This window comes from Puma concolor, chromosome F2 (genome assembly GCF_028749965.1).
Source record: "Puma concolor isolate L17-30 chromosome F2, mPumCon1.1.hap2, whole genome shotgun sequence".
Classification (NCBI taxonomy): domain Eukaryota; kingdom Metazoa; phylum Chordata; class Mammalia; order Carnivora; family Felidae; genus Puma; species Puma concolor.
Window position 1 is genome coordinate 77,096,370 of NC_141684.1, and position 12,580 is coordinate 77,108,949.

The 12,580-nt window shown below is 39.0% G+C and overlaps 1 protein-coding gene across 1 annotated transcript in view; it reads right to left on the bottom strand.

The window, feature by feature from the left end:
- Positions 1–1,171: 1,171 nt before the first annotated feature.
- LOC112859745 (RP1 axonemal microtubule associated) overlaps positions 1,172–12,580 on the bottom strand; it is a 51,802-nt gene continuing 40,393 nt past the window's right edge. Inside the window, 4 exon segments of the mRNA XM_025923001.2 lie at positions 1,172–1,234; positions 1,236–6,861; positions 9,557–9,728; positions 10,552–11,187. Coding sequence (XP_025778786.2) covers positions 1,189–1,234; positions 1,236–6,861; positions 9,557–9,728; positions 10,552–11,175 — 6,468 coding nt within the window. The 5' untranslated portion in view covers positions 11,176–11,187 and the 3' untranslated portion in view covers positions 1,172–1,188.

The following is a 12,580-nucleotide window of genomic DNA, read 5'->3' on the forward strand; positions in this document are numbered from 1 at the left end:
AATCATTAGGTGTAACGAATTTTACTTAAAAGGTTCCCTGGATAAATCCCAGGCAAAATACCCCATGTATTCAAAACAAGCAATTTATAGTCTAATCAAATTTATTTATCCTTCTAGACATGTTTTTATTCATATCTAATTAAATTTCTTATTTATGCAGCTCGACATAAAAAAAAAATGTCAAATTCTTCACAGCAGTTCTTCAATGCTGAGAATTTTAAAGTCACCTTTCTCTTTTCTTTTCCAAGTTAAAATCATTCCAGCTCCTTTAATTTTTCTTCACAGAGCATACTTTAAGTTTTTCCTTGTTTTTTTTTTTTTTCTGATTTACTTGGATTTCTTGACATTTTACTGATGTATAAAAGATTATAATTTCAGGGCACCTGGATGGCTCAGTTGGTTGAGCATCTGACTTCGGCTCAGGTCATGATCTCACGGTCCATGGGTTCGAGCCCCATGTCAGGCTCTGTGCTGACAGCTCAGAGCCTGGAGCCTGCTTCCGATTCTGTGTCTCCCTCTCTTTCTGCCCCTCCCCTGCTCATGCTCTGTCTCTCTCTGTCTCAAAAATAAATAAAAACATTAAAATATATATATATTATAATTTCTAGGCAAAGTAATAGAGAAGAAGCATAGTAGTAAAGAATCTTTTTCTCATCATGAGAACAAGCGATTAATTCTGTCCCAGTGAAATGCTCACAAGTTCATTAGGTAGATGTTCCCAGGAAATTAGATTCAAGACATTGGCACAAGAAACTTACAAGAATGTTGTATAAACCTTACAATCATACCTTTATTAAATCAGTAGTTAAAATTAATAAAGGAAGTACATTTGAGGCTAAGTCTATTCCATTTATTCACCAATATATTTTATTCACCAATATACATTTTACAAAAAAACAGACAAAAAAGGTATAATTCCTGTCCTTAGGACATTTGTGATGTCCTAGAAGAAAACCCACAGTTACAGGAAATTATGTACACTCAGGGAAAACACAGACAGAAAATTCAAAAATAACAATAAAAACTGAGTCTGTTATTTTTGGAAAAATAAAGAGCAGTGGAATACTTCAAGTCAAACAAGATTATCCAAGTGCAAGCTTTCTAGAGTAAGCTCATTTTAAAGAAGTGGGAAATTTTTAGAGGTTATCTAGTCTATACCCAACCCAAAAGGCGGCGCTGATATTAAAATTATAAATCTTCTTGTTCATCAGTGCTTTCAAGACCAGTCAAATTGGTTTTCCTCTTCCCAAATGAAAAGATCTTCATCCTCAAATACATAAAATATTTCTAATACATTTCTGTTGCTAATATTTAAAGGTGTCTCAACTTTGTAAAATAGGCAGGCTTGACCACGCATTTCAAAGAAATGATAGTTGATATTTTCTCTTACTACTTGGTTGAGATTTGTTCTTGAGTTCTGGAATCTGTTATTTAATAAGTTGTTATTCTCATCCACTACTTGAAAGATTTCATTCGTCTGACTGCTGGGGTCCTGTGTATTTGAATTCACAATATCTACAACCAACAATGATGGGTGCAAGAAGTTCACACAAAACGTTTTCTTTAAATATAATTGAAATTTCTTTAAATTATTTTCTTCCTCTAAGTCCAAGGAGCTACTTCTTTTTAATTTTCTTAATTTCCTTTTATCCATCAAGTCAAATGTATTATTAAAATAAAACCGATTAAAGGTATCATCAATGGCATTATCAATAAATGCTTTTCTACCACTTGCTTTACCGTTCTTATCTCTAAACACGGTTTTGTTCGACTGTAGCAAATATGGGTGTATTTTCATCCACAAATGGAGACCCAGGAAATTTTCAATATCAGAATCTTTGCAATATGCAAATCCTCGGTCTTCTTCATTTATAGGTTGTATGGTAACAGTCAGTATTGGGCAATGCTGACCACAAAGAGCATAGAGTTTATCCAGAGAGTCCCCTTCCTGAAGTGCACCATGAATTACATTATTACCAGGCAATGGTTGGTTTTTAATAGTATCATCAGAGACAGGATGGACTTTGCTACCAGCTGATGTGAAGACCTGAGTGACTGATGTACATACTCTTTCTGACTTATGACTAGCTTTCTCCTCCGCATGATCATTGGGCATTCTCTCCTTGGCACAAGTTCTATTTTGAACATCTAGCAAATCCTCACAAAAAGGCTCAGAGTCACTACAATGAGGCATGTTGAAATAACTGCATTTCAGTTCGAGGGGCTGAGTCAGTTCCTCCAATTCTGAAGAGGATAGCTCAGCCATGTTTGGTCCTGGGGCCAAATTTCCAAAATGTGAATATGGTACATCAGTGCTGTTATTAAGTAGAGTATCCACTGATGTGGTGTCTGCATTGCCACATAAGCCAGAATTTTCAGGAGATGATACTCTCAACAAATGATTTTCTTTCAGAAGCCACTTGCCTTTATCAATCAGTACTCCTTCCTCCAGATCTCTGACAAGTCTGTGATGATCATTTTGTTTTGTACCATGTCCTACAATGTCTCCCCCATGATAATTGGCCCTCACACCATTAAAGTCACATTTATGTTGGCCTTCTTCTGGAAATTTCTGCAACACAGATGAAATGCTAGATACCTGTTCAGAAGAGCCAAATGACTGACCTTCAGAATCATAAAGACCTACTTTCCTAGCACACTGAAATTCCATAGAATTATAAGGACAAACCTGAGATCTGTGTGTAGACCCAGGAAAAAAAGATGGTTTAATAATCTCCCCTTTAGCATAAAGTTTTTCAATTGTTCTTTTAACAAACCCTTTATTGTATTCTTTCTCTTGGGCGATCTCCTCACAACTGCCATTGGGGCCATGACTGGATGGCTGTTCATTCTCACTGTCCTGTCTAAAGTCTGACCAATCAGAAGTCACTGGTCTTGTGAAGCAATTTTTAAAATCAAGAGAGGACTCTGAATAACTTCCAATTTCCATGCTTCTCACCATCATTTTTACTCTCATTTTCGTTTCTCCTTCATTGAGTTCCTTTTCACTATTTTGCTTAGAATCATAGCAAAAAACTAAAGATGGTGGTGTTTCCAGCCTCCTACTGACTGTCTCACCAATCACACCACTTCTTTTTTCTTCTTCTGTAATGCTCCTGCGAGAGACTTCCACCAATTCCAAATTTTTACTAGCCTCGAATTCTTTTTGGATCAACTCTTCAGTGGCCTGTTCTTCTGCATGTATCTTTGTGTTAAAGATATCAGTGTCTTGGTTTTCTAATTCTTCAAAAGATTCCAATTCTGAAACGCTTCTTTCACTGGATGTCAAGCTATTGGTTATTGAGCCTGGTTCTTCAGACGTCTTTGAGTCTTCCTTATCAGAGGATGCATATGCATTTCGACCCTGAAATTTCTTCAATGAATAATTTTTAAATTCAGCCAGAGAGCTATGTTCCTCATCAAATTCTGGTTTGGTTTCATTTAGGGGAAAGCCACAGTGGCTTAAATTGCTGATATTTTGGTGTGACACCAATGTATTAAAGCCATGTTTACACCCAGGGTCTGCCAAAATAGTTAGGTCTTTCTGAACTTCATCGACTCTTTCTAATTCTTCAGTCAATTCCAAATTATCAGTACATGTGTTTTCTTTGGAATTTAAAAAGTCATCGGTATTGTTGTCTTTTGGGGGAATGTAGGCCTCATCAATTGGGCAAGCTGTTTCATAAACACAGTTTTCCTCATAAGCACAAGCCTTATCAGAAGACAGAGCATGAGTAAGTGAACAGACCTTTCCTAGGAGACAAGCCTTATTCATGGAGGTCTGATCTACGGTATGATTGATGGTATGGCCATCAATAGGTGAAAAAACGTCACTGAGGTTACAAGACTCTTTTGGAGGATAAGACTTATTCCCAGTGCACATCTCACATGTAGAGTAAGTCACCTCTGAAACACAGACTTCAGAGGCATGGTCCTCACTGGCAGAGTAGCCTCCATCTATAGAGGAGAGTTTCTGTGTTTTTTCATTCTCAGTGCACTCAGGAACTCTCTGAATGTTGGGTGTGGAACAATTTGCAGGAAGTCCTATTGGAACCGTATCTTGTTCTTTCTCAGCAAGTCCAAGGTGATTTGTGGTGGCCTCCACTAAACTGGCAACAGCAGCCTCCAAGTCATCAGCTTCCTCTGTGATGGCAGTATGCTTTAGGACTTCTAATAATGCAAGTATTTCTGAAGTTCTGGTGGTAGTCTTGTGAGCATCACTTTGGCAGAAGCTATTTATACTTCCCTTTAAGGTTAGCACCAGAAGCCAAGCTAGAAGGACATTGGTATATGACTTAGATATTGGGGAAGGAAAGGGAGTATCTGTAAGTGAACCTGGCATTTGAATAACTCCATTCTGAGTCTTAGGAATACTAGGAAGTAAAGCTTGCAGTTGGCGAAGCAACAGGACTGGTAAGAGGTCTTTTGAAGTGTCTTCTACAAGATCTACTTGAATAGCAGCCTCCACACTGTGTCTTTTTGTAGCTAGGTTTATTTCTTGGTAAACAAGGCTTACCTCTGGTCCTAAGTTTTTAGCACATACCTGGATTTTAGTATTACGATCATCAATAGCTGACTGTGACACAGCACAATTTTCATTCAAGGGAAGTAAGCAAGCATCATTCAGAGATTCAACCTGGCTGTCACAGAGATCTTCAGTAAGTTCTTCACTGGTACCTTTGTCAAAAGATTTACCTATTTTTTTACCTAGATTATTTCCTGCCAAACCAGCATTTTTACTTACGTGTTTATTACTTTCCCTAACAGAACTATTTCCTTTTCCAGAACTTGAGTGGGAATTCATTTCTGCAAAACTACCGTCGTTACAACTTACCACACTCCTTTCCTTTTTGCATACTGGAGCTAATTTTCTAGGTTGCGAGGTTGGATGTGGATTTATGTTCTGCAACCATCTCTGTATGTAATTTTGAACTGAATGATGGCTAAAATCCTCAGGAGAAACAGCTTTTTTCAAAGAAGCTAAGGAATTTGCCCTGGTTGTAACATGTTGTTTACTTATAGTAGTACTTAATTTCAACTTATCTCCTTTTTGTTTTTTCTGAGTTTTCAAAGTTGTGTGTGAATTATTAACTTTTGAAACTACACTTCTCTTTGTCATTCCTCTCAAATACCAAGATGCTACTTCTGCTTGAGCCTGTGGTCCACAAAAAGCATTGGGGTTTTGCTCAAGGAAGTTAAACACATGAAATAAATTTTGATCTCCAAAACTATTTTTGCAACACCTAAAGTCATTATAGGGAAATACTTTATCTCCTTGACCAATTTCATTTTTTGCAGGTCTTCCTAAACTTACTTTATTTAGTGGTCTGGATTTTCTTTTGGCTAAAAGTCCTTGAACTTTCATAGGATTCTGTACGTGGATATTCTTGGGATTCACAGGACTGAGATCACTTTTGGAACAAGAATAATTTGATTCTATTACCATATCACTTGCATGGAGATCTTCCTCACAAAGTATTCCTCTTTTAAGGGAACTGTGTGAATCCTTTAATCTGATTTCCTGTGCAATTCTACCTCCTTTGTTTATTCTCTTACTCTTACTAAGAATTGCTTTGGTTGCAACCTTCCCATCCTGATGCCTGGAGTTTATCACTTGTTGCTGACATTTCATCTTCTTTTTGCTGGCAGCAGATGATGAAATCTGCTTTTCATTTGCTGGAAATTTTGTTAAATCACGCTGAGCACATTCATTAATTAGTCTGTCAATTCTTGTGGTGACAGTGGAGGACCCTACTGAAGCTGGGGTCTCAAAAATAGTTATGTCAGTTCCAGAGTCATTACTTAAAGAATGAGTTGTATCTGCTAAAACAGGACCGAATCTATCACTGGTGTTACCATAAGGTCTTAAGTTTTTGATACTAGTTTTGGTGTCTGACGTTACACTATTAACTATACCTTCCTCCACAACTGAATGTTCCGATGCAGCCTGTGGCAAGCCATTACTATGAGACATCTCTAACACCTTTTCACTTGTAATTTCTACAACCTCAGCATGTACTGCACCTGACTTGAGCAGTCTGCTTTCCTTTTTCCTTTCTAAAGATGCCTCTATCTTCTCATTGTTATCGATATGAACAACCACTGGTTTGTTAGATACTGATGACATTTTACTGCAGGAATGTGTAAACATGTGATACTCAGATTTGTTTTCCCCGTCTTCCCTTTCTTCACTATAGGAAAACTGTCCAATCATTTCCTCTTGAACTTCAGTTTCAGATACCAAGGTCACATGCCCCTTCACAGATTTCTTTTGTCTCACCCTCCTTGGCCCAGGTGTAGGTGGCCGATAAAAATGACGCTTCGCTTGATCCTGAGTTTCCTGGATGGTGTTTGTGTCCATAGCAGCATTCTCCCAACTAGCAGATGTGCAAGTTTCAGCCTCTAGAGCTGTCATTTGAGTGTTTATCTCCTCAGCCAAACTGCCCTCTTGATCATGGCCTTTCCTCAGAGATGAGACATCTGCAGACAATGAGCATGCTGCAATCTTTAAACCAGAGGAACAATCATCTGTTCTTCCTGGAAAACTGCCTACTTCACTCTTTTCATCATTATTAGAAAGACCAGCTCTACTGACAGTGGTCCATTTTATGGTTTCCTCCTCTTTTATCTTAAATCGAACTTTCATCTCAACTATCATGGTGCCATCTTGATTAAAAACAATTGATTTCTCAATATCATCATCAGACGGATATATCAATAAATTCTGAGAATCTTTTTTTTCTAAGGCCAAGTAATTTTCAGAAGCAAAAGAATGGTCTGAGTAGCAATCACTATTATGCATTTTGTTGGAAGAAACAGAATAAATCTGGGACTTTGGGCTTGAAGGCACATGTGTGCTCACTTTCAAGATTTTAAGAGTAAAAAATGCCCCACATCAAAGTGTAGAAGATAGAGAAGTTATAAATATCCAATAGAAGAGGCAGCAAAGAAAGAAAAGAAAAAAATAATTAGTATAAAAAATACCACATTTTCTAAATTTTATAGTAAGATATTATTAGCAGGTTTCTCACTTCTATGTATTCATTTGTTATTTGAATTCGAAGTCACTGTAATATCTGGTGCATCTCTACAAGCTACTTTTAAAACGAGAACCTTTAGGGGTGTCTGGGTGGCTCAGTCAGTTAAGCATCCAACTCTTGGTTCAGCTCAGGTCATGGTCTCATGGTTTGTGAGTTCGAGCCCCATATCGGGCTCCATGCTGGCAGTGTGGAGACTTTTTGGGATTCTCTCTCTCCTCTCTCTCTGCCCATCCTCCACTTGTATGCTTTCTTTCTCTCTCTCTCTCTCTTTTTCTCTCTCTCAAAAATAAATGAATAAACTTTAAATAAAAATTTTTAAAAAGAAAATCTATAATCCTACTAAAATAACAAGATTCACAGAATTTTAATTTTAATTAGTTTAATTAGGCAATTTTAATAAGTATAAAGTAGAAATTGCTAAATATTCTAACAAAAAAAAAAAGATTTTTATGGGATTCTGTTTTGTTGTTTTGTTTGCCAGTACTAAAATTGGAGTCTAACGAAGTGCTGCTTACCAATGCAAACAAAGCAAGTAAAAAGTTACAGTAATATTTATTTTCCTGTCTTTGTATTTCCAAGAGAGGCACTATAGCATTATGAAAGCTAAAACATTTTTAGACTTTATTTAAAAGTCAGGATTAATCAGGGCACCTAGGTGGTTCAGTCAGCCAAGAATCTGACTTTGGCACCTGACTTTTGGTTCTCACAGTTCATGAGTTCGAGCGCTGCATTTGGGCTCTATGCTGACAGTTCTCTGTCTCCTCTCTCTCTGCCCCTCCCCATTTACATACAGACTCTCTCTCTCTGTCTCTCAAAAATAAACAAATAAATAAATGTCAAGACTAATCAAGTAATAATTATTAATTTAGCATTCCCTTTGTATAACTAGTGCATTGATTTGATATAGGGCACAAAAGAGAATAGAGATAGACAAAGATCCAGATATCTGGTTATATTTTTTTAATTTTTTTTTTCAACGTTTATTTATTTTTGGGACAGAGAGAGACAGAGCATGAACGGGGGAGGGGCAGAGAGAGAGGGAGACACAGAATCGGAAACAGGCTCCAGGCTCTGAGCCATCAGCCCAGAGCCTGACGCGGGGCTCAAACTCACGGACCACGAGATCGTGACCTGGCTGAAGTCGGACACTTAACCGACTGCGCCACCCAGGCGCCCCTCTGGTTATATTTTTAATGTGCATCCTAAAGACAACTTTGGTACTCATGCTTCTTAAACTCAATCAAATTCTTATAAGCAGGTTGCATATATTTGCATATTCTTGGCATCAATTAAATACCTTTAACATTTCAGAGTATAAACCTAAAATATGTTCTCCAATTTTTGGTATACATTTACCAAAATTGCAAATCAAAATGTTTCACTTACAACTTTTTAAAATAAAATTTAACAAAACCCTTAGATTCCCTAACACCATCAAAAATCATATTCAGCAACCCATATCAAACACAAAATAATAAAATCATTTTAGTAAAATGAGCACAGTGAAATAGTACAACCATATGCTTAACAGACAACTGGCAGCTAATGCCCACAAAATAGAAACATTAATAGATATCTATTGAGTTTATCCCTAATAAATGAGTTTCACCCATGTTAGCAATAAGTAGAGGCATTAATACTACTTAAAGAGTGTATTATTCAGTGCCTACATAAAACCCAAAATTTAAGTATAAATGGCATTCAGTTCCTTAGCAAAAGAGCTAAAAAAAACTGTGCACAATGAATAACGAGATTAAAATATTGAGCACAATGAATAATACAATTAGCCACACCTTCATGAGAATTTATAGCCCATCCCACACTCGTATCAATAAACCCTCCTCTCCCCTACCCAAAGGATAATGCGATATTGTGTAGCATTTCCTAAGGAACTGTCAACCTGGATTATTATTAACCAGCGTGAATTGACTACGTGAAATTTTTTTAATAAATAAAAAATGGATCCGAGGCCTGTAATTTTTACTGTAATAACTTCAGAAAGTAGACTTCATATGTAGTTAGAGACTTTTGAAAATACACTCAACTAACCTGCTGAGCTCAGCTATGATGCCACATAGTATTATTTGCAAAAATCTCTACAACAACCAGAGATGTCACTTCTACAAATTCCATAGAATTCCTCTCCAAATCAAGAAAGGCTGCCATTTTTATTCTTTATCTAGGTATCAAATGCCCGCCCCCCCCCCCCCCCCACCAAATAAAGCATACCTCATCAATTTAAACAAATATATCATTGATCGATTTGGGAAAATCTAAAAAAGAATCATACAATCTCTATGACTCTTTCCAACTATTCATATGACCAATTCCAGTTTAGAATGTTTTTGACCCCCTCATTTTCTCTCATGTGATGAAGAAAATTGGCCACTTAAGCATGGATTTTTTTTAATATTGTGGCTAAAACACACACACACACACACACACACACACACACACACACACACACACACACACTTCAGGGCTAAAAATAAGGGCTACATATTTAAGTGACTTACTCTTTCTTCTTTCTGACCTAGCAGTTCCCTTGGTATACACATGATGAGAGGCCCCTGGTAATCTTGAAGAAAGCAAATACTTCTGGATGTCATAATTTCCAGGTTTAAACGGCTCCCTTCCTGCTGCCACCACAGCTCCAGAGCTCAGGATCACAGCCTGGAGACTGGGAACCTAGAAGAAACCAAAGAGTTAAGGTCCTTATACATGAGCAACATGAAATTTTGTTCTTTTCATATGGTCATTTTCTAGCAGAAGGGATCAATTCAACAGCCTTTAGGGCTTGAAAGAGATAATCACCAAGCATTCCTTAGGCATCAATACTGTATACAAAGTTACCAAGTATCAAGGTGAAGGTGGTTAAATCAACATCCTACTGAGCCAGCATACTAGCTGAAGATATCGGTCTTCTGGTCTTCTGCTATAACTAAAGACTTTTATTTATTTTAATTTTTTTTTTATGTTTTAAGTTTATTTATTTACCTTGAGAGAGAGAGCAGAGGAGGGGCTGAGAGAGGTAAGGAGAGAAAGAGAACCCCAAGCAGGCTCCAACCTGCAGTACAGAGCCTGATGTGGGGCTCACTCACAAAACCGTGAGATCGCGACCTGAGTTGAAACCAAGAGTCAGAAGTTTAACCCACTGAGCCACCCAGGCGCCCCACCAAAGAAACCTTTCAAAGGTATGCAGTACTGCCTCTGCATTCGCCACCAAAATACCCAGCTGTAGCCAAAGGTCTTCCTTGAGCCAGCTGAGAAAAGGGCCTGGGGAACATGCTGTCAGCTGCAGGTGAAATGCAGCGATTTCAGATTTCAATCTGAAATGCAGTGATTCGGATTCCGACCAGAGAAGGACGGGGCCACCCACCCAGGTGAGCCCCCGCCACCCCACGAGGATGGGAATACACACACACAGGCACAAGAAGCCTTCCTTCTCCAGGGCCTCCTTCCACGTACCACACGGCGGGAGCTCAGACGTGAGAAGCACCTGAACACTCACCCTCCTTCCGTCCGTGGCGTACAGCTTGGTCACCGGGAACCGCATGACCTCCATCAAGTGCTGCAGGAAGGCCTGGAAGCTCTGGGTAACCCTTCGGTTCAGAACGACCGTGCGCCTCGTCTTCGGGTCGCCATTTTTAAAGACCACGAGCCTCCGCGGCGCGCGTAGCACGCCGGGAGCGGCGGCGGCGGGCGCCGTGGGTGGGGAGCTGTGCGCGTGCGTGCTGATGGCCCGGCTGCTGTACCAGGGTCGCGGGCGCCGGCGGGCCTTGTCGAGGTCCACCGGCTGCACCTTCCTCCGGTGGGAGCACAGGTACGATTCGCCGTCCTCCAGCTCCTCCAGGCGTGTGATGCTGTGCCTTCCCCGAGGGGTGCTGATGTTCCTCACCCCGAAAGGTAAGGGCACCTTCCTTGACAGGTTATCCAGCAAAGCATCAAATGTCTTAAAGGAACGAGGGTTGACCACCACCCTGACCCCACCGAATTGCGGGTCTCCGCTTTTGTAGAAGCTGATCTTTTTGGCCACAACAGGATGCATGACGCTCAAATGGCGAGGAGAAGGACCTTGACCTTCAGAAGAGGTTGGATGAATCACGGAAAAACTAGTGGAAGAAGTTTCGCTCATTTTGGCCGAGACCTCGAAAGGGAAAAAATTATTCATCTCGACAGTGACAACACCATAAACAATATATGATAATTCAAATGTAATCTAATTATAGTTGTAGGTATCTGGGCTGTTCCTAGGATTTCATGAATCCATGTATTCATTCATTATTCATGATTATTTTGCCTATTTTGAATGATAACTTGTAAGGGGCTTACAATAAAAAGACACAAGTAAAACAGTTAAATAAGGATATGTGTAATTTAAAGATGAAAACAATCTAAAGACACCAATAGGGGTGTCGTTCAATAAATTATATATACAGCCATGCAATGGACAGCTGTACAACCATTAAAAATGACTTTATGTTTATTGGCATAAAAAATGATCATAATTTATTACTAAGTGAAAAAGCCGTTTATAAAATATATGTGCCATGCCATTTCCAGTATGTGTGTGTGTGTATGTGTGTGTATATATACACACACATACACACATATGTATTTGTTATACGATAGATAGATGTATTTGGGGTTTTTTTCCTTGACTGCCAGGAAAAATGGGGAGACAGGAAAAGTTTATCAAGCTCAAATTATTGCATACAACCAGATGAGTTCACCAGAGGAAAATGTTTCTTGACATTAAATTCTAGAAGAAATGAATCACGTGAATCCTTAAATGGGGGCCATTTTAAGATAATGTAAATGTTTCCATTACAGATATAAAAAAGTGCAGGGAAAATATCTAACATACCATTAATCTATTTTTGGAAACTCTGCACTAAACAAATATTTCTTACTACAGGGCAGCTTTGCTATGAGTTGCTAAAAATGATGCGATCTAGGGACTGCTCCCATCGGTGGTTCTAAAATTAAAACTTTAGGAGGGAATTTAAAAGCCCTTTTCAGCCAGTCACTGAGGTTTTTGTCTGTACTTTCCAAGTGAAGCCAGAGTCTGACTGACCGTTGAGCAGCTCAGGGAAGGGTGTATCTGTTTCTGGGTTCATTTCTCATTTGTCACACTGTTTGTGTGACTGTTTTCTGTTGTTTTAGTGTTTATTTCTGAGACAGAGAGAGACAGAGCATGAGTTGGGGTAGGGGCAGGGAGAAGGGGAGACACAGAATCTGAGGCAGGCTCCAGGCTCTGAGCTGTCAGCACAGATGCCCGACGTGGGGCTCGAACTCACGAACTGTGAGATCGTGACCTGAACCGAAGTCGGACGCTTAACTGACTGAGCCACCCAGGCGCCCCTCTTTTCTGTTGTTTTAAATCAATGTAATTATTAGTATCTTTTGACAGGCCTGCAGCCGTAAAGACAAATTGAACAAACTAAATATAAGTGGTCAGTATTACAGAGATGAAAAAGGCATGTTTGTCATTATAAATCAGCTATAAATTTGACCCAGATCACCTACTTAAATGTTTG